We start from the raw sequence: 24,460 nt of genomic DNA, 5'->3' as shown, positions 1-24,460 counted from the left end.
GTTCAAAAAAAAAACACCTTCTATGGGGAAAAAGATGCTGCAGGAGAGGACAACCCATCAAGGAAGAAGTGCCAGTTTTAACCCCATCCCGATTTTCCCCCCAGGCCTGCAGCCCTCTCTGGTCCCACGAGTGCGGGAGCTCCTACTACACCACAGGAATGTGCTCCCGCGTCAACTCCAACTTCAGGTTCTCCAGGACGGTGGCTCCGGCTCTGCAGAGTGAGAACCCAACTGCCCTCAGCTCCAAACCCGGCTCTGGAGGCAGAGGGAGCCTCCAGATCCCTGATCCCTCCGGCCCCAGGCAGAGAACAAACCATGTCAGGGATTAGGAAAGGCAGGAGAGTGGAGGAAGTGGCTGCAGGGAAGTGATTCCAAGGGGGGGTCACGTCCACGGACATCTGGGAAACATTTCCCTCCTGATTGACACCCAGGGAAGACAAAAAATACCTTCTTCTTCCCAAAGCCAGGGATAAAAGTATCCAGAATATTTTATCAGAAGGCAAAATAGGGAAAGAATTCAGTCTTGGCCGCACAGAACAAAGCTCTCATTGACTGGGAGAGAAAGGGGTTGGCCCGAATTTGTACATTTGGAGACGTGATTTTATTTTTGAGGTCTTGAAAAAGCTCCCTGGCTTTCCTGAGGGTGGGAGGAATTGCAGAAGCCTGTCCTGCACTGTCAGGGCTCCTGGAAGCTCCTTTTCCCAGCTGGGCACAGGATTTGATTCCCAATCTCCGTCACCCCTCTGGCGTGGATTAATTCCCGTGGAACAGAGAGGGGCTTGGGAAAATGGGACTTTGGGGTGGTCAAGGCAGTAGAGGCAAGAGCCCACCACCAAATTCTCAGTGTCACTTCCCTCTTCATGGCCAGGAGGTGTTTTAGCCCTTCTGCAAAGGGTAATTGGGATTTTAGGGAGGTTTAGAAGGTGTTGTCATTTAGTAAGGGGGATGCAGGGGGTCAGCTCCTTTCCCTGGTTTCCAGGGTGAGACTGAGATTGGGATGGTGACACTCAGCCGAGGACCACAGTGATGGAGTGACCCATGGTGGGTGACTCAAATCTGTCGATGCTCTAACCCGTGAAAGCCCCTGGAAAAAAGCAGCATCTGCTTTTCTGCCCCTTTTCCAAGGGAAGTTATAAAATGTAAGCAAAACAGAGACGATGCTGAGCAATTTTCCCCACTGAAAAACCACTCTGCTGCCTGAATCCTCCATGGCTCGTGCTGCAGAGCCGAGCCCTGGGGTCCTCACTGGGGTTTTTTTGGCTGCCTCTTCGCTGAGGATTTAATGGGAAGGGAGGAAATGCCCGGCTGGTGTTGGCTGGGAGAGCAGGCAGGGCTGAGCAGTGACTCAGGAGCAAGGCATGGGCTGTGGGGAGAGCAGGGGCCGGATCCCGCTGCTCTTTGAAGTGTGGAATTATGTTAGACCGGATAAAAGCCCGAATCTGAATCAGAGAAGATGCCATTGAGTGTTATTCTTAGAAAGTGATCCCATTTTTTTCTCAGCAGAGAGGATTCTTGTGGCTTCTCTCCACCTTGCTGGAGCCCAGAGCTCTTTCTGAAGGATTGAAATCAGCTTTGTTTTCAAATAAATCATCAGAGCAAGTACCTGACTGGGAGTGAAGCTGTAAATCTCCCCTTCATGAGCACCACTGAGGTGCCTCAATAACACCTTGTATTTTCCACAGGATGCCAGACCTACATGGACATCATCATCGTTCTGGATGGATCCAACAGCATCTACCCCTGGGTTGAAGTCCAGCACTTCCTGATAAACATCTTGAAAAAGTTTTATATCGGTCCCGGCCAGATCCAAGTAAGACCCTGCACAACCTGTGTGTCCCCCTGTGTCACACAGAGTCCCCCAGCCCTGCTCATGGGGCTTCTCAAGGTCCCTTTGCTGGAAATGTGGCCTAATTTGGCACAAAACATGAGGGGTTTTAATTCATTCCATGGAAATAATTCTCCCATTGATGTCCCTGAATGAGAGCTCACACCTCACATCCCAACAGGCACAGACCCTATGGAAATGTAGGCAGCATGTTCCATCTGTGAAGAGCTCCCCATCCTCTTCCTATTAGTAATTGTGGGCTGATTTGGACAGGGATTTGAGCAGGGATTTGGATGTGGATTTGGGCTGGGATTTGGGCAGGGATATCCCCAACAATTTGCACAAATAACCCCAGTTTGGTCCCACCAGAGATGCTGTGGGTCCACACTGGGGCATGACCCCAAACCTTCAGAGCAGGGCAGGGGTGAGAGAAATAAAACTGAGCATTTTTAGTGGCCTCAGAGAGGGAAATCTGGGGCTAATGGGGACAGAAAAATGGAATGTTAGTGGTGGTGGTTGTGTGTGGTTGACAAAGCTCATTGTGGGGGGGTTGTTGGCATCCTTTGTGATATTCCCTTAATCCCCAGGTCGGAGTTGTTCAGTATGGAGAAGATGTTGTCCATGAGTTTCATTTAAATGACTACAGGTCTGTAAAAGACGTGGTGGCAGCTGCCAGTCACATAGAGCAGAGAGGAGGCACAGAGACCAGGACTGCCTATGGGATAGAGTTTGCTCGGTAAAAACCTCTGCCTTTCCTCTTCCACAACTTTTAAATCACCATTTCTTTGTCTTCCCTCCCCCTGCCTTCACTTTTCCTCACTGCTTAGCAAGTGGGTGATACCACCAGACCAAAAATGTTTTTGCAAAGGGGTTTGGTCCTCAATTAATGCTTTAAAAACGATGTTCTGTAAAACTGCTCTGCCCCCAGTTGGAGCTGGAGCAGAAGGAAGGAACAGAGGCAGACTCTGGAATTGTATCCTCTTTCTGAAAGCACCCAGAGCTGAGCTCTCAGCCCCCAAAATGCAACCCCAGGCACTGTAGGGTACCCGAGAACTTGTTGCAGCCATGACCCACAGCTCCATCTTCTCCCTTGTCAGGGACAAATCCCTGCTCCTGCTTTTTTTTGCCACATCCCAACCAGTTATTCCCATTGCAAATTGAGGGCGTTTTCACAGAATCGTGGAATCCTGGTTGGAAAAGGTGTCAAAGATCAATAATCAACTATTGACCCAGCGCTGCCGCTCCCACCACTCACCCACGTCCCCAGGGGCCACATCCACATGTCTGCTAAATCCCTGCAGGGATGGGGACTCCACCACTGCCCTGGGCAGCCGTGCCAGTGTCTGCCCACCCTTTGGGTGAAGAAATTTTCTGTAATACCCAAACTAAACCTCCCCTGGCACCACTTGAGGGCGTCTCCTCTCGCCCGGTTTTGCTGAATTAAGGCCCCTCTCCTGCGAGAAGCCACCTCCACCCATGGAAAAATCCTCTTTTAACATCCTAAAACATTTCCTGATGGTCCTGCCCTATCCCAGGGGGGGTTCAAGGTGGGCAGTGGGGCAGGGGTGGCACCAGAACCCTCCTGGCAGGGCTGAGCAACCCAGGGCATCTCTTCACTTGCAGCTCGGAAGCGTTTCAGAAAGGTGGCCGGAAAGGGGCAAAGAGAGTAATGATTGTCATCACAGATGGAGAGTCCCACGACAGCCCAGACCTGGAGAAGGTGATCGAGGACAGCGAGAGGGACAATGTCACCAGATACGCAGTGGCGGTGAGTGGGGGCACAAACGGGCAGTGAGAGGGGGTGCCCGGTGAACCCCAACACGACCTTTCCCAGTGTGTCTCTAGGGATCCCTGTTGCTGATCCTGCTTTTGCAGTGGGATGGGATGCTCAGCTCTGGATTGAGCTGCTGGAGCAGGTCAGGGAAAGGCAGGACCCCAAATTGTACGGGGGGTGTCCAGCCTGGAGGAACTGCAGCAGCTCCAGGGTTTGGTCCCACAGTGGGACGGGTATCAGATGTCAAGGATGGGGAATCCTTCCATATGGCCACCCCTCAGGGGCTTTGGGATGGTTCTATCCATCGTGTGAAAATTGCAGCTGTGGCTGCCCCATCCCTGGAAGTGTCCAAGGCCAGTTTTGATGAACTTGGAGCAACCTGGGATAGTGGAAGGTGGCCCTGCCCATGGCAGGGCGTGGGAACAAGATAAGCTTTAAGATCCCTTCCAACCCAAACCATTCCAGGATTCTATGAAACTCAAAGTATAGCCAACCATGAAACTGGATGGGATCAGCTGGAATCACACCCAATGAAATTTTGAGTATCTCCAGGGATTATCAGGGCTTACAAACCCCTTTTCCTGGGGTGTCCCTACCCATGGCAGAGTTTGGAACAAGATGAGATATATAAGGTCCCTTCCAGCCCAAACCATCCTGGGATTGATGAATCTATGAAAACCCCTGAGTCCTGAATTTCTATCCCAACCCAGGTCTTAGGTTACTACAACAGAAGAGGAATCAACCCCGAGGCCTTTTTGAACGAGATCAAATTCATAGCGAGCGACCCCGACGACAAACATTTCTTCAATGTCACGGATGAGGCAGCACTCAAGGACATTGTGGATGCTCTGGGAGAAAGGATATTTAGCTTGGAAGGTGAGTGATGCTCCTCCCTGACACCTCCCAGCCAACCCAGGCTGCAAATGTGCTGTTCATCTTCTGTTTGCTAAATTTGGCAGAGTCACATCAGGGGTTCCTCAACATCTGTTCAATACAGAACCTAAAATCACACTTGGAATGGCTTCATATAGAAAGAAATATCTTTATTTTGAGTGGTTTGCACCCCTGGAGTGTCAGGAGCACAGATCCCTTCTCCTCCAAAGGACACCCCTCATTCTGGGCACGGCAGCTGTGGTGGCTTTGGCATTTATAGCAAACCTTGGAAATATGGGAATAATGTTGGGGTTGCTGGTTTATTGGCCGAAATTAAATATCAGGAAATATTTCTGTTCTAAATGTCAGCACCTCAGTCTGCCTTTTGACAAGTTTGTCGGTCTCCAAAACTGAATTTATCTAAATTTCATAGGAAAAGTGCAGCCTGGGATGAGCAATTGAAACAGAAGATGGGGGGCTTGCACTGGAAATTAAACATTTTAGGTTTGGGGGAATTTGGGTCAAACCAGTTTGACCAGTTTCACAAACTCTCCACCAGTTTGCCAGTCCAGCCAGCCTGATGCTTCCCTGTGGAAGAGCTTCTCCCAGTTGCATTTATGAAGCAAAAACCTCTGAAATCCACATTTTTGTGTGATCCTGCAGCTGGGAAAGGGAGAACTGACACCACAACAGAGCTCCTAGTTTGTTAACAGCAGGAGTTTGGGTGATTGGGGTGACTTAGGGAGAAATAGGATCATAAGAAGGGCGTGGGGTTGCTGGAGCTGCTGCTCCAAGCCCCTCTGCTCTGGAGACCTGGGATTGTTCACCTGGAGGAGAGAAAGATCCAGGGAAACCTGAGCCCCTTCCAGGGGCTAAAGGGGCTCCAGGAGAGCTGGAGAGGGACTGGGGACAAGGGATGGAGGGACAGCACACAGGGAATGGCTTCCCACTGTCAGAGGGCAGGGAGAGATGGGAGATTGGGAAGGAATTCCTGGCTGTGAGGGTGGGGAGGCCCTGGCCCAGGTTGCCCAGAGAAGCTGTGGCTGCCCCTGGATCCCTGGAAGTGTCCAAGGCCAGGTTGGATGGGATTTGGAACAACCTGGGCTAGTGTGAGGTGTCCCTGCCCATGGCAGGGGGTGGGACTGGATGGGCTTTAAGGTCCCTTCCAACCCAAACCATTCCATGGTTCTGTGATTGGGATTTGTGTCAACTGAGCTCCTTTGTCCTCATCCCACCCCAACCCACCAAAGACCCCCCCAGGAAACAAAACTCTCCATTCACCACAAATTCCCTTTTGTTTTTCGAAGGAACCAACAAGAATGAGATCTCCTTTGGCCTGGAAATGTCCCAGACTGGATTTTCATCCCACGTTGTGGAAGTAAGAGAGTAAATGTGGGGTTTTGTTCCTCCTGCCTTGTGCTGTTTGTCACCACCCTCTGTAGGGGGGAGACAGGGATTTGGGGCAAATTAATAATTATGATGTTCAATCACTCACATGAGCATAAGCTGCTCCTCCTGATGCCATGAAGCCTTGGGAAGGAAGTGCTGGGATGTGGAGGAAAGCACTTGTCACTGGAGGGGGATGCTCAACTCCCCCACCCCAAAGGCTCTGGCAGGGCCCAGAGAAAAGCCAGCAGGGAATTCTGTCCAGGGGTTTTCCTAGGGAGGAAAAGCACTCTGAAAATATATAACTAGGGCTGAAGTGTCATTCCAGCAGGTGGAAAACCTCCAGCTCTCCAGGTGTGCTTTGAGGAATGGTTTCCTTGGTCTGCATGGGAAGGGAGGGGGGGAATTGCCTCCACCTGGCAAGAAATCCCCTCAAACTCCCCCTGCTCTCCCACAGGACGGGATCCTACTGGGGGCAGTGGGAGCCTACGACTGGAATGGAGCTGTCCTGAAGGAAACCAGCAGTGGGAAGGTCATTCCCCTGAGGGAATCTTATCTCCAGGAGTTCCCGGAGGAGCTGAAGAATCACGGGGCGTATTTAGGTGAGAGAAGGGAATGGGGTTGTGCTGCCAGGGGGGAATTCAGGATTCTGTGCTTAATAATGGGAAGAGCAGCATATTCCCAAGGTGGCTAATGCCAGTGTGGTTCTGTGCCTGGGATCCCATGGGTGTGATCACTCGGGGATACGGCACAGGAGCATCCTCACCTGGGAAGAGCCCGGCTCCCACCCTGGTGTGCAGCACAAAAGGGACTTAAATTCAGGAACAGCTGAGCCACAGCCAGCCCGGGTCATCCACAGAGCTTCCTGGAATGGTTTAAAAGCAGAGATGGAATTTCATGCCTAGGGAGGAAATACCTGCTGGGTTAATCCGTTCCATGTGTGGCTGCAGCAAAAAATATCCGCCTGGCTTGGAAAATGAAGCCTCTCTCCAGAGCTGTGGCTGCCCTGCAGGGTGGGATGCTGGGGGGTCACCTGCCAGCACATCAGGGCTCTTCTCTGGGATCACAGACTGACTCTGGACACGTGGGACATCCCTGGGGTCCCAGTTGCGTTCAAGGGGTGCCCGTGGCAGTGTGTGGGAGCTCAGCTGGGCTCTGTCTTTCCCACTGTCTGGAGTGAGAAATCCAGGAATATTAAGGAAATGCTGGTGCATCAGTACCTGGGGGTTTCAGAGCTGATGTTTGGCTTAGGAGTATCCACCAAAAAGGGGAATATTTAGGGAAACAGGGACCCCAGGTAAGGCCTGTGACCAGGAAAAGGGGTTTGTAAACCCCAGTAATCCCTGGAGATACTCAAAATTCAACTGGATGTGATTCCAGGTGATCCCATCCAGTTTTGTGGTTGGTGAAACTTTGAGTTTCATAGAATCCTGGAATGGTTTGGGTTGGAAGGGACCTGGAAGGATCCATGACCAGGGCCACCTTCCACTAGCCCAGGTTGATCCAAGCCCCATCCAACCTGGCCTTGGACCCTTCCAGGGATCCAGGGGCAGCCACAGCTTCTCTGGGCAACCTGTTTCACTTCTAATAATTTAAGTGGCATTTAAAACTTGAGTGTGAAGGTTCAGAAACCTGGAGCTGGGGTTGAAAACCAAGATTTTCCATCAGCAAAGCCCTTCCTGCCTGGTGTTCCTGGGACTCGAAGGATTGGAGCAGTAGAAGCTGCACTCCCGGCGCTCAGCACCCCACTGGTGCTTGTTTGACTTGATGTGACCCCTGGAATAAAATACTTTGAAGTCCAGGAATTGGATTCACCTTGGATGAAAGAAGGATTTACGTGAGGTTTGCCAGGCAGTGCCAAAACTCCTGGCACAGCAGTGCTGCCCAAGGTGTGGCAGCACCTGAGCAGGAGGCTCGAAGCCCAGGGCCGAGGCGCTGGGGTTGCTCCAGGTGACTTTATCCTTGGAAAAATCTGCGTTTCTAAGCTTCCCGCTCTGGGAAGTGGCCAGAGCTGTGTCCCCAGCTGGGGGCTGATGGAAAGCTGACCCTGGGAGTTCTCATGCCGTGCCCACCCCCCGCCCAGGTTACACCGTCTCCTCCGTCATTTCCACCAAGCACGAGCGGATTTACGTGGCGGGAGCTCCCAGGTTCAACCACACTGGGAAGGTCATCCTCTTCAGCATGCACAGCAACAGGAACCTCACCATCCACCAGGCCCTGAAAGGAGAGCAGGTATAACCAGGAAAGCTGCACTGATTTATCCCCCTGGAAAAATCAACCTTCCCCTTTCATCTTGCAAACTGTCCCGAGGGTGTCCCGGCTGTCGCTGCACCCACAGCTTCAAACCACGGGGCTGGAGCAGGGGCAGGGCTTGGAATGTCCCCACGAGGGAGGGTGGCATCGCTCCCACCCTCTCCTGTCTCCTCCAGATCGGTTCCTACTACGGCAGCGAGATCAACTCCCTGGACGTCAACGGCGACGGCGTCACCGACGTGCTGCTGGTGGGAGCCCCCATGTTCTTCAGCGAGGGCAGGGAGAGGGGCAAGGTCTACGTCTACACCCTGCAGGAGGTACGTGGCAGCACCAGGGGTGATTTGGAACAGGAGATTAGCCTTTTGGGTGCTGTGGTGGCAGCTGTGCCCCTTGTGCCCCTCTCTCCCTTGTGCACCCACCAACTCCCATCAAACACCATCCCCGCTGGTGGTCCTGGAGGTGCAAAGTGAGGTCCTGCTGCTCCTGGGCCCCACAGGGCTCAAAACAGGGGCTTTACAACGTGGTGTGTCTTGGGAGAAATGTCTCCATCCACTTTACCCCCCACAAAACCTGTTGCCTCCAAGGGCACCCAGGGGCTGAGCCGGGCATGGGGCTCTGGGAGCAGCAAAGTCGCTCTCTCTGCTCTGGGGATGGGACATGTGCCACCCCTGTCCCCTTTGCTGGTGCACTGGGGCAGGACCAGCTTTCCTGCCACCCTCAAATCTGACTCAAAATCCAGTTTCTGAGCCAAATCCATGAGGTTCCAGGCAGCAAGCAGGTCATGTTCTACACCCAAGGGTGCAGAGCCCACCCCGAGCAGTGGGGTCCCCGTACCTAAACCACACATTTGATGCAATTATTTATGTAGGACGTTATAAAAGGAAGGCAAAGCAGATATGGGGCTGGTGTGGGGTTCAGGGGCTCACCCCTCCCCAGGGAGGTGTCCCACAGACATTCCCACAGCCCCAGCAGTGCTCCCACCTCCTTCCTCGGCGAAATCGCTCCCACGTTGATTAACGTCACTCCCATATTGATTAATGTGTCTCGTTTGCTTGCTTTGAGGGGCTCCTCCTCTTGCCAGGCTGCTGCTGATGGTTTTGGGGTTGTTTTGCTCCCTTTTCTCTCTGGCTGGCCCAGCAGAGCCGCTTTGTTCCCAGCGGAGCCCTTGTGGACCTGCAGAGTTACCAGAACTCGCGCTTCGGCTCCTGCATCGCCGCCGTGCCCGACCTCAACCAGGACAGCTACAACGACCTGGTGGTGGGGGCACCCTTGGAGGACGAACACCAGGGAGCCATTTACATCTTCCTGGGCTTCCAAGAGACCGTCCTCAAGAAGTACAAGCAGGTGCTTCCCTTGTCCTGGTCCTTTATGTCATATATGACCATTTTAAGGACTGATGGAGCATGAGCAGTATTGAATTGTTAGTTGTTATGGCCAGATATTTCCTCTTCTGAGACATTCATTGGAATTCAAGGCCTGGAAGAGCCTTCCCAGGGCAGTAGTGGAGTCACCATCCCTGTGGGTGTGGCACTTGGGGATGTGATTTAGTGGTGGCCTTGGCAGTGCTTTGGGAATGGTTGAACTCAGCAACCTTAGAGGGCTTTTCCAACCTGCATTATCCCATGATTCTATAAAGTATGGAAAACATGCTTGAAATTAGAGGTGATGCTCAGCACTTGGTGCAAGGGATTGCTATAGATTTATTTATTAATTATAAATAAATACATAAATAAAGAATTTATTGCTATTTACTCCTTTCTCACACTTGTGAGAGACAGGAATTACACAGAGTGAATTCAGCAGAAATCTCTGGATAGTGTCTCCAAAGAGAAATTCTCCCATTCCCTGGAAATTTACGGTTGGTGCAATCCCTTGGATCCTTCAGCAGCGGGGTGGAGGTTGGCACGGCAAACCCTTGGCAGGAGGGGATGTTCCAGCCTGGACTGTGCCCATTCCTTTTCAGAGGATTGCAGCTGCTGACCTGGCTCCAGGCCTGATGTATTTTGGGTGCAGCATCCACGGGCAGCTGGACTTGAACGAGGACGGGCTCGTGGACCTGGCCGTGGGCTCGCTGGGGAACGCGGTGCTGCTCTGGTGAGCTGGGCCTCCCTGGGCACCCTCTGCCCAAATCCCACTGCAACCTTCCCGTATTTTTCCTGGCAGAACTGATTTCCCAACAATCTGACCCGCCTTTCCACAATAACAACCCCCTGTCTGGTGGGAGGGTCTGCAGGGTTTCAATTTTCACTCTGGGGTTTCAATCCTGTTGGGCACTAGAAAGATGCCAGAGGGTGTTTTGTTGTTTTTTTTTTTTTTGCACTGAATTTCGTCATCTTCAGGGGTTCATCATTCTCCAGGAGTTTCAAACCAGCCCAATTGATTTGTGGTGATTTGCCCAGGTTCCCTCTGGCCTTATTTTATAACAATAATTGGATATTTTCGAACACTGATTAGCGTTTGGAAAGTCCCTTGAAGCTGTTGAGACACAGGGTGGCTGTGCCCAGCTGAGGTGGGGTGCTATGTTCACACAAGGGGCCTTTGCTCTTCCTCAGCATCTTCTTGACATTGGGCAAAAGAGTGAAAAGGTGTGAAAAGTGCAAATCTGGAGGTGGGGGAGACTCGTAGGGTGAGGGTGACGTGCCACAGCTCAGCCCTCCACCTGTTCTGGTCCCACAGGTCCCGGAGCGTGGTCCAGATCAACGCCAGCATCCGCTTCGAGCCCCCCAAGATCAACATCTTCACCAAGGACTGCAAGAGGAATGGGAAGGACGCGACCTGCATGTCGGCCTTCCTCTGCTTCACTGCCGTCTTCCTCTCAGCCCGCTTCCAGACGACCACTGTGGGTAAGGGCACGGCTGTCCTGGGGCACAATCCCAGCCCGTGCCTTGGTTGGGTCTCCAACCCCAAGGCAGCACCTGGAGTCTGCCAAGGGAAACCCTTTTGGGCACTGGAAGGGGCTGCCCAGGGAGGGAGTGGAGTCGCCGTCCCTGGAGGTGTTTAAGGACAGACTGGAGGTGGCATCAGTGCCATGGGCTGGGTGACAGGGTGGGGCTGGGTCAGAGGTTGGACTCGGTGATCTCAGAGGTCTTTTCCAACCCAGCTGATCCTGTGAGTCTGTGGTTCAAGGCACTGGCGTGTGTGGAGGAGAGCACGTTCCTCACAAGCCCCACAGAATATTCTGAGTTGGAAGGGACCCACAAGGATCACCAAGTCCAACACTTAATTGAGTGGGATCAAACCCCTGACCACGGCACTGTTACCACCACGCTCTGACCACCTAAGCTCATCTGAGGGTCCCCAAGAAGCATTTGGACACCACCTGCCACATCCCTGTTCACCCCCTGATTTGACCCTGTCCAGGCTGAGGGTAGCAGGGATGGTGGCTCTACCAAGGAACACCCCAAGGATGAACCTTCCCTGTGTTTAACCCCTTCTCTCCCCTGTTCCCCTGAGCTTTGCCGTGCCGTGGGACGTGTGACAGGGGTGTCTCCACAGGCAGGGCAGGAGGGGCCGGGCCCGGCCCATGTCCCACAGAGCTCATCCCTCCTCCCCCTGCAGCAGCAGGACACAGCTGCCGACCACATGTGCATGCTTTCCCTCATATCCGAGGGAATCTCTGGGAAGCCGTTGCTATCAAACCCCCACACGCTGCCGTGACCCCGAGTCTCCCCCCGGATGCTTCCCGGTGACTCAGCGGCGCGGGGGAAGCGAGAGTGGCTCATCCCCTGTCAGAGGAAAACCGGGAACTGAACAGAGCTAAAGGAAAAGCTCCCATCCCCCCGAGCAGGAGTTTTGTTTTGTACTGCCCAATCCCGCATTTTCCTCCCGCAGGATAAAAAGCTGAGTGGGGTTGTCTTTATTTATTTGATTTTACACTTTTTTTCACCCAGAAGAGCCACCCCATGGATGGGGCTGATGGTGCCTCCTTCCTTATCCATGTTTTACATCACACTGGTGTAGGGAGAGCCCCTCTGCTCTGGAGCCAGGCTGGGAGAGCTGGGGGGGTTCACCTGGAGAAGAGAAGGCTCCAGGGAGACCTGAGAGCCCCTTCCAGGGCCTAAAGGGGCTCCAGGAGAGCTGGAGAGGGACTGGGGACAAGGGATGGAGGGACAGGACACAGGGAATGGCTTCCCACTGCCAGAGGGTAGGGATAGATGGGATATTAGGAAGAAATTCCTGGCTGCGAGGATGGGGAGGCCCTGGCCCAGGTTGCCCAGAGAAGCTGTGGCTGCCCCTGGATCCCTGGGAGTGTCCAAGGCCAGGTTGGATGGGGCTTGGATCAACCTGGGCTAGTGGAAGGTGTCCCTGGGGGTGGAACGAGATGGGTTTTGAGGTGCTTTCAACACAAACCATTCTGGGATTCTGTGGTTCTATGAAATCCCACCCTGCTTGGAACTGGGTTGGGAATCTTCAATCTCTTTCCAACAGCAGTGCAGGAAGCAAACGATCTCCATAAGGCATCCAGGCCAGGAGCATGCGGGGGGTTGGATACCTCCAGAACAGCTCCAGGCCTCCATGTGAACATAAGGGAGCACATCATTGTACATCCTGCCCAGATTTAGAGCAGTGTCTGGCAGTCAACGCCACAATGCCTTTCTAAAGCTCCTCCTGGAGAGCAGCATTCCAACGGGAATGTCCATCAGAAACGGGCGGCGCTGGCCACACTCTGATCTTCCCAGGTTTCGTAGAATCGTAGAATCATAGAATCAGCTGGGTTGGAAGGGACCTCTGAGATCATCAAGTCCAACCCTTGATCCAACCCCGCTGTGGTTCCCAGCCCATGGCACTGATGCCACATCCAGTCTCATCTTAAACACCTCCAGGGATGGAGAATCCACCACTTCCCTGGGCAGCCCATTCCAATGGCTGATCACCCTCTCTGGAAAGAAATTCTTTCTAATATCCAACCTAAAGCTCCCCTGGCACAGCTGAAGACCGAGCCCTCTTGTCTTGCTGAGAGTTGCCTGGGAAAAGAGACCAACCCCCACCTGGCTACACCCTCCTGTCAGGGAGTTGTAGAGAGTGAGGAGGTCTCCCCTGAACCTCCTCTTCTCCAGGCTGAACAGCCCCAGCTGTTTCCCTCCGTGTGCTCCCTGCCAGGCTGCTCCCAGGGCACAGGAGCCCACCCTTTGAGGTGGTGTCTCCATGTGTGAGCCCAGCAGAGCCCTGACCCCTCTGTCCCCGCAGGGCTGCGGTTCAACGCCACGCTGGACGAGCGCCGCTACACCCCGAGGGCTCACCTGGACGAGGGCGGCGAGCGGCCGGCACAGAGGGGGCTGCTGCTTTCGGCCGGCCAGGAGCACTGCCAGAGGCTCCCCTTCCACGTCCTGGTGAGTCTGGGGGAGCTCAAGGTGGGGGTCTCCTCCCCGGCCGGCCCCGCTGAAGGCGCTCTCCTCTGTGGGGACGCGCCGGGATGTTGTTGTCGGAGCCTCAAAGGCTTCCCGGGGCTGGGAATGAGCGTCATCCCGCAGCCTGGGTCGCTTCCCGCTGGGTTTGATGTGGTCAGGGATGGAGCTGCCAGCACGTGGCAGCTGCTGGGTCCCCAGGCACTGACTTCATTGAGGCTCAGCCTGTGTGTGCTCTGATCCACGAGCCGTGCCCTCGGGGAGGGCGTGCACTCCTGATCCCCGGGGCAGGCTGCTCCTCCCGCTCCAAAACACTCATGGTTCCCATCAGGAACCAAGTGCCAGTCCCTGCTGGGCTAACCCCCTGCACCCTCCAACCATCAGGGTCCCACCCCTGGGTGCAGAGCTGGTGGATCCCTCTGCATCGCTCGCGGGGAGCAGCTGATGTGCAAACCTGGCCAGAATGAAACATTCCCAGGGAATGATGAGAATATTGTGGAGGCCAGGCAGGACCGAGCTGCCAGACTGGCCTGGCCCCAAGCCCTGGCCTGAACTGCAGTGAACTTCTGGGAAGGTTGAGGCTGGAGCTCGAGATGGAGCTTGTGATTTAGCCCCAGAAGCATCTCACCCCAGAGTGCCTCTGCACCCCTGGGGAGCTCCTGGAGCTTCATTACTGACCCGATGAGCCCCGGGTGGGGCTGCAGGACAGATCTGTCCCCCCTTGAGGGGGCATCCTGTGGTCCTGCCCCTCCCCAGGAGCAGCCCTGTCCTCCTCACTGGCCCTTCCCACCCCCAGGACACAGCGGACTACGTGAAGCCGGTGACGTTCTCAATCGACTACGAGCTGGAGCACCCGGAGCACGGCCCCATGCTGGATGATGGGTGGCCCACCTCCCTCAGAGTCTCGGTAGGTGCAGCACCCACCTCCCAGGGGGCCTTTTGTCAGGGACCTGCTCAGCAGGTTGGTCTCTGGGCGTAACATTTGCTGTTTACCTTGACCTGTCCTGTGACAGGAGGGGTTGGGCGCTGCTGCAGCCTGAGGTCCCCACCCCTGTCCCCATCCTGGGGCACAAATGGTCCCTGAGCTGCTCCCGTTGTGCCCCTCAGGTCCCTTTCTGGAATGGGTGCAATGAGGACGAGCACTGTGTCCCTGACCTGGTCCTGGACGCCAGGAGTGATGTCCCCAGTGCCATGTGAGTACATCACCCAGAGCATCCTCCAACCAGTGTCACGAACTGGGGGAGGCTCCAAAATCCACCCCCAACCCACATTCTCTAAATTCCAACATCGCAGCTGGTCCTTCACCCAGCACCACCACAAGGTTCATCCAACCCCTCCACGAGGTGCTCTCTGAGCCTCTGCCTGCTCCCTGTCTAGAATGAATCAGTGTTTTTCCAGGGAATCCGCAAAAACAACTAATATTTGGTGCCATGGTGATGAGTCCCAGGGAGACAAATCAGTAAATAACAGGGGGGGAATAAATGCAAGGCTGGCATTACCCACCTGGCAATTACAGGCTTGACTCACGCACAGGAAATAATTACACACCACAGCTCGTTGGCTAAAGAGCTCTGAAAGGTTATTTGGTGAGTCCAGAGGAGGCCACGGAGATGCTCTGGGGGCTGGAGCCCCTCTGCTCTGGAGCCAGGCTGGGAGAGCTGGGGGGATTCACCTGGAGAAGAGAAGGCTCCAGGGAGAGCTGAGAGCCCCTTCCAGGGCCTAAAGGGGCTCCAGGAGAGCTGGAGAGGGACTGGGGACAAGGGATGGAGGGACAGGACAAGGGGTTGGTTAGATGGGATATGGGGAAGGAATTCCTGGCTGTGAGAGTGGGGAGGCCCTGGCACAGTTTTGCCAGAGAAGCTGTGGTTGCCCCTGGATCCCTGGAAGTGTCCAAGGTTGGCTGGGGCTTGGAGCAACCTGGCCTAGCCCTTTGCTGATGGCATGGGATCTATTCCTTCCTCGCATCCCATCTGTCCTGAGCCCTCCTGGCGACGTTTGAGGGAGCCAAAACTCCCCAGCAAAACAGGAGGAATTTGATCCCTCTTTCCATAGCAACACATGGGGGCAGAGGGAGAGCAGGGATTTCCGTGCAGTGTGGGCATAAAAACCTGGGGAATGCCCCCTGTTTCAGGGAGTTCTGCCGGCGGGTGCTCCGGAGGGGCCCTCCGGAATGCTCGGCCTTCAGCCTGTCCTTCGACACCTCCGTGTCCATCCTGGAGAGCGGCAGGAGGAGGGTGGCCGTGGAGGCCACGCTGGAGAACCGCGGGGAGAACGCCTACAGCACCGTCCTCAACATCTCCTTCTCCAGGAACCTGCAGCTGGCCAGCCTGATCCCCAAGGTGAGGCTCCCACGGGAAATCCAGCCCTTTCCAAGGGCTCTCCTAATCCTGGCCGGAGGAGGAAGCTGCGTCCCAAAGCAGAGCCCAAAAGTGTCTCCATCCCTCATAAATCAGGCGTGTTTATGGGCTTAGTTTCTAAGCACTTACGGCCCTTGCAGCTCTTTATTTTGGAAATACGGAGGTTTTTAAGAGCCTGAAAGAAGGTCAAAGGCAGATGAAATTATTTCCCCTCTTTATTTTTCTACTCCGGGAGTTTAAAAATACTCCCTGCCCGCGGCCAAGTTCCTGTCAGGGGTGGATTTTTACAGCTGAGATGTAACTCCTGGAAGTAAGGGCTGATAATGGGAGTGTGGTCACAGCTCAGTGTGATGCCACCTCTCTACAGCTGCCCCCTGGACGAGCCCCTTGTGCCCCATCCACTCCCACCCTCCCCTAAATGTCACCCCCACCACCCTCTTGATCTCCACGTGACTCCTCCGTTTTCCCAGCGAGGTTTGGGAAATGTGCTGATGCTGCTGAGCCCTCCCTCATCCCCCCCCCCAATGATTTCATCCCCACCACAGATCCCATCTCCTGCCTCTGTTTTCCTCCAGGCCTTGCCAAGGGAAAATTGTGGGGCACGCTGCCCACAAAATAAGAGAAATGCATTTTTTGAGGGATTTGCTCCACATTAAGTGAGGGGGTGACAGAAAGCCCCGTGCAGCAGTGGTTGTAGGAAATATTTGCAGCTGGTTATGGAAGCACCACTGCTCAAGGGGTCCTGGCTGCTGCTCCTCAGACATCAGCAAATTGCCAACCCCGGGGGATGGATGGATGTGTCAGGTAAATAAAAAGTAGCTGTGGCCCTAAAAAGTCCCTAATCTCAGCAGAGGAGTGGGAGAAAGCTCCAGGCTGCTGCTGGTGGCTGCCAAGGTTGCAATGTTTTGGCTCCTGGGCAGGACTTGTCCGGTGGCAGCAGCTCCAACTGAGACCCTCAAGGGGTCTAACCCAGGGATAAAAGCTGGAATAGCTCATTGTCTCATGGTGAGGGTGGACACCTGCTCACAACCAGGCTACAACCTCTTGTAGGGCTGCAGAGGAGGCAGAGCAGGGTTGGTGTCCCATCCCTTCCCTTCCCATTCCACCTGGGATTGGGCTTTGCAGTGGCCTGGAGACATGGAAGGTGTTCCAGCAGCAGGAATGTAATTGTTGAGATGAGGAAATTAAATACCACGGTTCAGCTGGTGGCCATGCAGAAAACTAACTCCTGTTATCCCTTGGTGCTTCCTGGTGACTCCTCATCCCAGGAAAATCTTCTCCTTCCCGATTAGAGTGCCAAGAACAATTGGGCTCATTCATTCACTGCTGTAGTTACATTCATAAAGAGGATTTAAATCAGAAAGCTGGAAGTTGTTTGCTAGAAATGCCCCTCTCCAGAAATATCAAAGAATGCATGGGAAGGATTCCCATTCATTACTTTGTCATTTTGTTGTTTTGTTGCCTGGTTGGTTGGTTGTTTTTCCCAAAGTTAAAGCCCACTTTGAGCCCCATGGATGTGTTTCCTGCTCTCATGAGGAGCTGGGTCATGGGGCTCATTCCAAGGTCATGGACATTTTGTGTCCCATTTTAGGACGACACCGACGTCAACATTGACTGCACGACCGACGACAGGCACCCCAACAAGAGGGTGTGCAACGTCAGCTACCCCTTCTTCAGAGCCAAGGCCAAGGTAAGGATGTCCCCTCCTGCCCACCTGAGGCTTCATCTGTGGGACAGGAGCCCTCTGCCCCCGCCCTGCCCACGGGGTCACTCCCGTCCATCCGTGGGCTGGGCAGCTTGGAAAGTGGCTTTAAAAAGACAAATATTTGGTTTCTTCTCTTTCTCTGCCCTTTGTTGGAGTTTGAAAGGTGTGTTAGGGATGGTTGGGATGCTGCCTTGATGCTGGGAGAGCCCCAGAATCAAACTCAGCTCCTCCAGGTCACAGAATTGGACTCCAGGCCTTTGCAGCAATTTAATGTTGGCTTCAAACCACTGATGGTGACTTCCCTGGTGCTCCATGAGGATGAGGAGGAAGCTGTCACCCTTCCCTGCCTGATTGGTTTTCCTTGCTCTGAGGTGCCTCTGGACCCTGCTCTGAGCCTGTCCAAGCCCCCTTGGCCTGGTGGCATCCTCTGAACCACAGCTCCCAGTGGTTCCCAGCACCCAGGATGAGCTCAGGTCCCGTGAGCATTGTTTTTATACCACATAAAGCCCTCTGCAAAGATCAAATGCAGCAATAAGGTGGGAAGGAAAAGTGAGGAGATGCAGCCACTGGGGACCCATGTGAAATCCCACCCTGCACCCTCGTGGGAAGAGTGGCCAACACGAGTGTGACGTGGAGATAAAATCTCCCTAGCTCCTGTATCTGCCTGAAGCTTTTCCTTGTCAGAAGTTTGATGATGATGAATGAGCTCCAGGCACCTCTCTTGGCTTTTGAGCTCCCAAAAAAGCCCTCTCAGATGCCTGTGGCTGCCCGAGGAGCTCCAGCCCAGCTCCCCACGACCTCGGGGGGGGGGCTGGGAATGCATCTGCGTGGCACCAGGTACTGCAGGTCCTGCCAAAACAAAGACAAGCTGGAAATGGAAATTTGGCCCCAGAGCAGCAGGAGCTTTAATATTATAGTCAGCTGTGCTGTCCCAGACAGTTTGAGGTCATTGCCACAGGCTGCAGATGTGACATTTATCACATTTTATTGTTGTTGGCTCTCTCGGCTGCCTCCCCCGGGCCACAGATGGAGCGAGCGCAGCGGCCTCTCGCTGCCGCTCCCCGGGAGGGATCCCCTTCCAAAGGATAGCTGCTCCCTTCTCCAGCCTCAGGGGGAAGCAAATGCAGCAGAAGGGGCTGAAATAAATCCTGCAAATCCTCCTCTCTCCCTGGAAAGGCTCTGCTCAAACCCAGCACGGTCTCCTGTTGGGATCACGGCGATGCTCTCACCCGGAGTCCCACGTCCCTCCGGGGGGATTTTTTTCCCCCTGATGTTTTCTCCACTCTGTTTCCCACTCCACAGGTAGCTTTTCGCCTGGATTTTGAATTCAGCAAGTCGGTATTCTTGGAGAACATGGAGATCTACATGATTGCCAGCAGGTCAGTGGTGGCTTTCTGCCGCGAACATCTCTGTGGGGGCAACGGGATCACGGAATCCTGGAAGGTTTGGGTTGGAAGGGACCTCAAAGCCCATCCAGTGCCACCCCCTGCCACGGACAGGGACACATTCCATTATCCCAGGTTGCTCCAAGCCCTGCCCAACCTGGCCTTGGACACTTCTGGGGATGGAGCATCCTGGAGCAACCTGGAGGCTTTACCAAGGGAATACCCACAAGGAAACCTGATTTCCATCCCTGTGCTCACAAATCAGGCTATTTTTATTATCTATATATTTATATCCATCATTTTCCCGTGTGTGTGAGGCTGTGCAGTCCCTACCAGGCTCTGCTGGATCTCCAGCCAGTGCTGCTTTCTCATCTACCCTCTCTCTGCAAATATTTCCCAGGAAAAACAGCTCAAAATTCTCCTTACTCACCCTTCCTGCACAGGGAAAGATTTCCAACAGGAAAGTGAAATTTCACTACAGATTAATATTTTCTTTTCAATTTTCATCAGTTATTAGAGCAGAGGAGGATTCACCTGCACCACTCAGAGGCTGCTGGGCGTGACACCTCTCTCTAATCTTAAAAAATCACAGAATAAAATTGCTTATCTTTACACTTTGACCAAAAAGCAGGAGTTCAGCCCTTCCCCTTCCTATGACCCCCCCCCCCAAAAAAAATATCAGAGGGCATCAGGTTCCTGCCTCACCCCCTCTGGCCCTGCTGCCCTTGCAGTGACAGTGAGGAGAAGGAGAGCACCAAGGAGGACAACTTTGCCCACCTCAACTTCCACCTCAAGTACGAGGCCGACCTGCTCTTCACCAGGTGTGTGTTTGGGAAGGGGCTGCAGCTCCTGAGAGGTCCCAGGTTTCAGAGTGTCCCTCGGGAAAAACCAGGTGGGGGGAGCTGCATTAAAACAGAGCTTTAATTTGGGGAATCTCTTTTAGAAACAGGGGCTGAAGGGCCCATAAAATCAGGGACATCCCTTATAAAAATCACCAGCGACGAGGTGCTGTGTTCTCACCACATTTAGAGGCACGAGTGTTATTAAAGAGGTGTGAGGGCAATTTTCTAAGGGAATAAAAAGTACTTATTGTGGGTAATAATGTCCATAACAGGTGTTTCCAGTGTCTGGGCCTTTTGCCATCCCACTAAAGGCATGGGAGAGAAGCTCAGCTGAGGGATGTGTGGAATCACCAGTAACTAAAGTCTGGGAGAGCAAGGGGTGAAGGCACAAGTAATTTATTAACCTGATGATAGGAAAAATCATGGACCCCAGAAGCACATTCCCTGGCACTGCTCACTGTAATCCTTAGGAGATTTTTGAGACCTTCAGTCATTTTATATTTTTGGGGTTTTTTTGGCCTAAGACACTGAAAATAAAACCACTTTAATACTCAGGATTTATGGGGAGTGAGGGGATTCTCCTCTTAACAAATATCAGAAACGTTCTTTTCCAAGGGAAAACTTGGAGGGAAAGAACAGCTCCAAAAAATATCAAATTTGGGAACCTTGAGGTGAAATAAGGGGGAAATAACTGCAAAGAATGTGGGGATTTGGGGCCACGTGTCCCGTGTCATGACATGGGCAAGCACGTGTCCCATCGCAGGTGCTCCTGGACGGGATCCCACGGGACCCTTTGGATGCTCCTGACTCCTTTCCCTCCTCTCCAGCTGCAAAAGAGAGATTGATTTACCTCCTCTGGTTCACACATGACACTCAAACTCCCAGCCAGGGCCTTCAATGTCTCTGTTTTATTAAAAAGGCAAGAAAATCCTACAAAGGAAGGGAAAGTCCTACAGGAGCATTAAAATCCCCCTTTCTTTTGGCACGAGGTGGAGTCGGGCACTGGTTTCCATCCCAAATGGAGCCAGGAGGACCTCAAGCCCTTCCTGTGGAGGGGCTGGGGGTGCTGGGGTGCTTCATTGCAAGCCCAGCTCACAACTTGTCATCCCCTGTCACGACAGGACGTCGAGCCTGGACTATTATGAGATCAGGTCCAACAGCTCCCTGGAGAGATACGACAGCATCGGCCCCCCCTTCCACTGCACCTTCAAGGTGAGGAGGGGGCTCCAACCAGCTGAGGGACCCCCAGGTGCCATCCCGGAGGTGGGATGTGCCACGGTCACATCCCTGTCCTCTCCCCTGCCAGCTGCAGAACCTGGGCTTCTTCCCTGTGGAGGGGGTGACCATCAGGATCACCGTCCCTGTGGCCACCCGGGCAGGCAACCGCCTCCTGCTCCTCACTGACTTCCTGCTGGACCAGGTAGGATGGGATTGCATCCCAATCCAGGGTCCCTTCTGCACAGGGATGGGGGTGGAGGAATGCCATGATCTGTCTCTTTTGCAACACCTGCCTGGACAGCCTTGGTTCCCACCCAGGCCCTTCCCTTTTGCATTCCCTTGGCTGGAAACATGGAAGAGGGATGTGGCCAAAGGGTTTAGTCCAAATATTTCTCTGAGCTAAACCTCTCTCCAGCGTGCAGTGAATTCCTGAGGGTCTGGGATCCCTGTGCCTGGGGTGAACTCTGGGCTTGAGCGAGCATTGAAGGGGTGTGAGGGCTGGGAGCAGATCCCGGAGCATCCCGAGCCCATGGATGGAGCCTGGCACGGGGACAGTGTGTTTATGGGTGGATTTGGCCTCGATGGGAGTGTTTGGTGCTGCAGCTCTGGCAAAGTCCCCGTGCCACCGGTGACACCCCAGCACACGTGGCTGGAATCCTGGCTGGGCCTCTCTGCCAGGCACAAACCCCTGGAATTAATTCAAGTGGGATGCCAGGACTCAATCCCAATGCAATCCCAGCGCCATAAAAGCCCGGGGGTAGACGGGACCCGCAGTTTCCCCAGGATGGGAGCTCAGGGCAGGACACAGGGAGTGGTCCCTGTGGTCCCTGTGTCCATGCCTGGGCTTCTCCCCCAGGAGAACACGACCTGCAACATCTGGGGGAACACCACTGACTACCGGAGGACCCCAGCCGAGGAGGACCTGACCCACACCCCACACCTGGTACACACCCCATGGGGCTGATCCTGCATCCCGGGGCTGGGCTGCCCCCAAAACTGAGGGAAAACCCTGGAGCAGGGATGCCCCACGGCCACGGGGGAGGACAGGCACAAGGGTCTGGTTGTCACTTCCCTCAGTGTGCCAGATCCCAGAGGGTTTTCCCCCCACCCCACAAAGCTCTCCCCCTGCAGAACCACAGCAACTCTGACGTGGTTTCCATCGACTGCCACGTGAAATTAGCCCCCAACGAGGAGATGAACTTGCACTTGCATGGCAATCTGTGGATGAAGTCTCTGAAAGCAGTAAGTGGACATGTGGATTTTGAGGAGAAATCCCCCAAAGGAGCCCTCACATCCCAAAAATGCCGGTTTTTCTTCCTATCCCACAATTCCTTCCCTCTCATTAAGCCCAGACGTGTGGGGTGATTTTTGTTTCCAAAGCCCACAATATTCCATTGGTGTGTGCATGCAGCATCCCACACAGCTGGAATTTAATCTCATAATTAGTTAATTAATTAATACAAATTTAATTCATTTAAGAAGCCCTTTTTGCTGTCATTCAGCTACATTCTTTGCTTGACCTGCATCCTCCTCCCCCACGGAGGGGCACGCAGCATTCCCGAGGGATGCAAAGCCGGGGGGGAGCAAAGCCAGGGAGGGGGGCACCCCCTGGGGTGGTGGGTCCTCTGCCAGGCGTGATGCTCATCTCCAGCCCCTCTTTGTGCAGCTGAAGTTCAAGTCACTGAAGCTCACCACAAACGCCGCTCTCCAGCGACGCTTCGGGAGCCCCTTCGTCTTCCGGGAGGAGGATCCCAGTCGCCAGGTGAGCCCTGGATCCAGAGCTTTGGGATACTCCAACACCCTGCTCTGATCCCAGTGGGAAAAGTGCTTGGCAGAAGGGCTGGAATGACCCACACCAGGCACTGAGCTCTGCAGAGCCTGGAGGAACTCGGTGCTGTTGCGGTCGGAGCCAGGCAGCTCCAGCCCTGGAACCACCGGATTCAGGAGGGAAAACCTGAGCCAAGTCAAGGGTGCAGGACTCCCAAAGCTGGGGGTGCTCAGTATTCCCACAATCCCGCCCATCCCCTCCATCCCTGCCCTGCAGCCCCAGCATGGTTTGGTGCTCTCTCCTCACAGATCTCATTTGGTGTTCTCACAGACCACCTTTGGTGTTGTCCCCTCACAGATCTCATTTGGTGCTCTCTCCTCATGGATCACCTTTGTTGTTGTCTCCTCGCAGATCACATTTGAGATCTCCAAGCCTGAGGAGTCGCACATCCCCATCTGGATCATCCTGGGGAGCACCTTAGGAGGTCTCCTGCTCCTGGCCCTGCTCGTCCTCGCGCTCTGGAAGGTGAGCAGCCCCCAAGCCACGTGTGTTGGGGGCTCAGTGGAGACCCCCGAGCATGGACAGACCCCTTGGCCCCACAGCTCCATGTCCACACCCCCCCGAGCGCCTCAGCACCACCAGGAATCACCAAAAGCTCCTCCAACCTCTTTCCTCTTCCATATTTTCTATATCCAGGGTCTAAACCTCCTGGAGATATCCCATTAAGGGAAAAACACTTCCCAGCAATGCCCTGAGATAACAGGGGTTTTGTTTCCCTTTCCTCCCCACAGCTGGGATTTTTTAAGAGCGGGAGCCGCAGGCGAGCGGCGGAGAGGGAGCAGAATTCCATGGGGCTGGAATGACGCTGCCAGGGCCAGGAGCCCCCCGTGCCCCCTCCCAGCCCCTCGCCAGCTCCGGAGCAGGAGGTCACCTCGATACCGAGGGATTTGGGGGCTGAGCTTGGGTTTGCATCGAGAGGAGAGAACACCCCTTTGTGTGACATCACCTGAACGGGTCTAAAAGCCAAAAAACACCCTTAAACACACCAAAAAAACCCAACAAACCCAAACCTCTTCATGCCGCGGCAAGAGGAGCTTCGAGCTGGGTCTGCAACGAGGTGGCAGTGACACGGGGACAAGGGGCCACCAACACGACGTGTCCCCGTGGGCTGGGACAAACCACGGGGCCTCAAAACTCCTTAAAATAACAATATCCATAAAAAACCCGAGGATTGCTCATTCCTGTGGCGCGGCTGTAGCATTCCCTGGGCTTTGCTGGCCACGGCTCTCAAACTGCCTTCGTTAATGGGAGTAATTAGGTGGAGATTTTTAATTTGCCGCCTTCTGAATGCACTGAGTTGAAACGAGAGCGAGTTAAAGCACCTTAATGCAAATCTCCGGCGTCCAGCTGTACATAATTATTCTAAAAATATTTACCTGTCGAAGGAAAGGAGAGGAAAAAAAAAAATAAAAGATTAAAAAAAAAAAAAGGAATTCAAAGCAGTTTGATGTGTTTTTTCTCCCAGGGGAGCAGTTTGGGAGAGCTCGTGGCCAGGAGGGCCCTCACATGTATCATATCTGTACATACCTGGTTTCCCCCCAAAAGCAGCTGATTGGTGCTGTTGGACAGCAAAGTGTCCTTGTGCATCCCAGAATTATTTATGCTAATATTAATTTTATGGATGGAAAGCGAGCAGATGTCTGCAGGATGTGGAACGGAGGTTGTGAAA

The 24,460-nt window shown here is 53.9% G+C and overlaps 1 protein-coding gene across 1 annotated transcript in view; it reads left to right on the top strand.

Annotated features, from left to right (window-relative positions):
- ITGA11 (integrin subunit alpha 11) overlaps positions 1 to 24,206 on the top strand; it is a 46,274-nt gene extending 22,068 nt beyond the window's left edge. Inside the window, exons 5-30 of the mRNA XM_027688239.1 lie at positions 105 to 219; positions 1,683 to 1,810; positions 2,413 to 2,561; positions 3,449 to 3,593; positions 4,310 to 4,475; positions 5,780 to 5,850; positions 6,316 to 6,460; positions 7,942 to 8,090; positions 8,288 to 8,428; positions 9,252 to 9,455; positions 10,075 to 10,205; positions 10,788 to 10,954; positions 13,299 to 13,441; positions 14,253 to 14,363; positions 14,564 to 14,649; positions 15,588 to 15,795; positions 17,405 to 17,503; positions 18,821 to 18,897; positions 19,635 to 19,724; positions 20,867 to 20,957; positions 21,052 to 21,165; positions 21,820 to 21,906; positions 22,095 to 22,205; positions 22,630 to 22,725; positions 23,143 to 23,256; positions 23,523 to 24,206. Coding sequence (XP_027544040.1) covers positions 105 to 219; positions 1,683 to 1,810; positions 2,413 to 2,561; positions 3,449 to 3,593; positions 4,310 to 4,475; positions 5,780 to 5,850; positions 6,316 to 6,460; positions 7,942 to 8,090; positions 8,288 to 8,428; positions 9,252 to 9,455; positions 10,075 to 10,205; positions 10,788 to 10,954; positions 13,299 to 13,441; positions 14,253 to 14,363; positions 14,564 to 14,649; positions 15,588 to 15,795; positions 17,405 to 17,503; positions 18,821 to 18,897; positions 19,635 to 19,724; positions 20,867 to 20,957; positions 21,052 to 21,165; positions 21,820 to 21,906; positions 22,095 to 22,205; positions 22,630 to 22,725; positions 23,143 to 23,256; positions 23,523 to 23,594 — 3,210 coding nt within the window. The 3' untranslated portion in view covers positions 23,595 to 24,206. The remainder of the gene's footprint in view (positions 1 to 104; positions 220 to 1,682; positions 1,811 to 2,412; positions 2,562 to 3,448; positions 3,594 to 4,309; positions 4,476 to 5,779; positions 5,851 to 6,315; positions 6,461 to 7,941; positions 8,091 to 8,287; positions 8,429 to 9,251; positions 9,456 to 10,074; positions 10,206 to 10,787; positions 10,955 to 13,298; positions 13,442 to 14,252; positions 14,364 to 14,563; positions 14,650 to 15,587; positions 15,796 to 17,404; positions 17,504 to 18,820; positions 18,898 to 19,634; positions 19,725 to 20,866; positions 20,958 to 21,051; positions 21,166 to 21,819; positions 21,907 to 22,094; positions 22,206 to 22,629; positions 22,726 to 23,142; positions 23,257 to 23,522) is intronic.
- The last annotated feature ends 254 nt before the right edge of the window (positions 24,207 to 24,460 follow it).

This window comes from Neopelma chrysocephalum, unplaced genomic scaffold (genome assembly GCF_003984885.1).
Source record: "Neopelma chrysocephalum unplaced genomic scaffold, ASM398488v2 Primary Assembly neopelma1_75, whole genome shotgun sequence".
NCBI lineage: Eukaryota > Metazoa > Chordata > Aves > Passeriformes > Pipridae > Neopelma > Neopelma chrysocephalum.
This window is presented reverse-complemented; position numbering and strand designations above follow the sequence as displayed.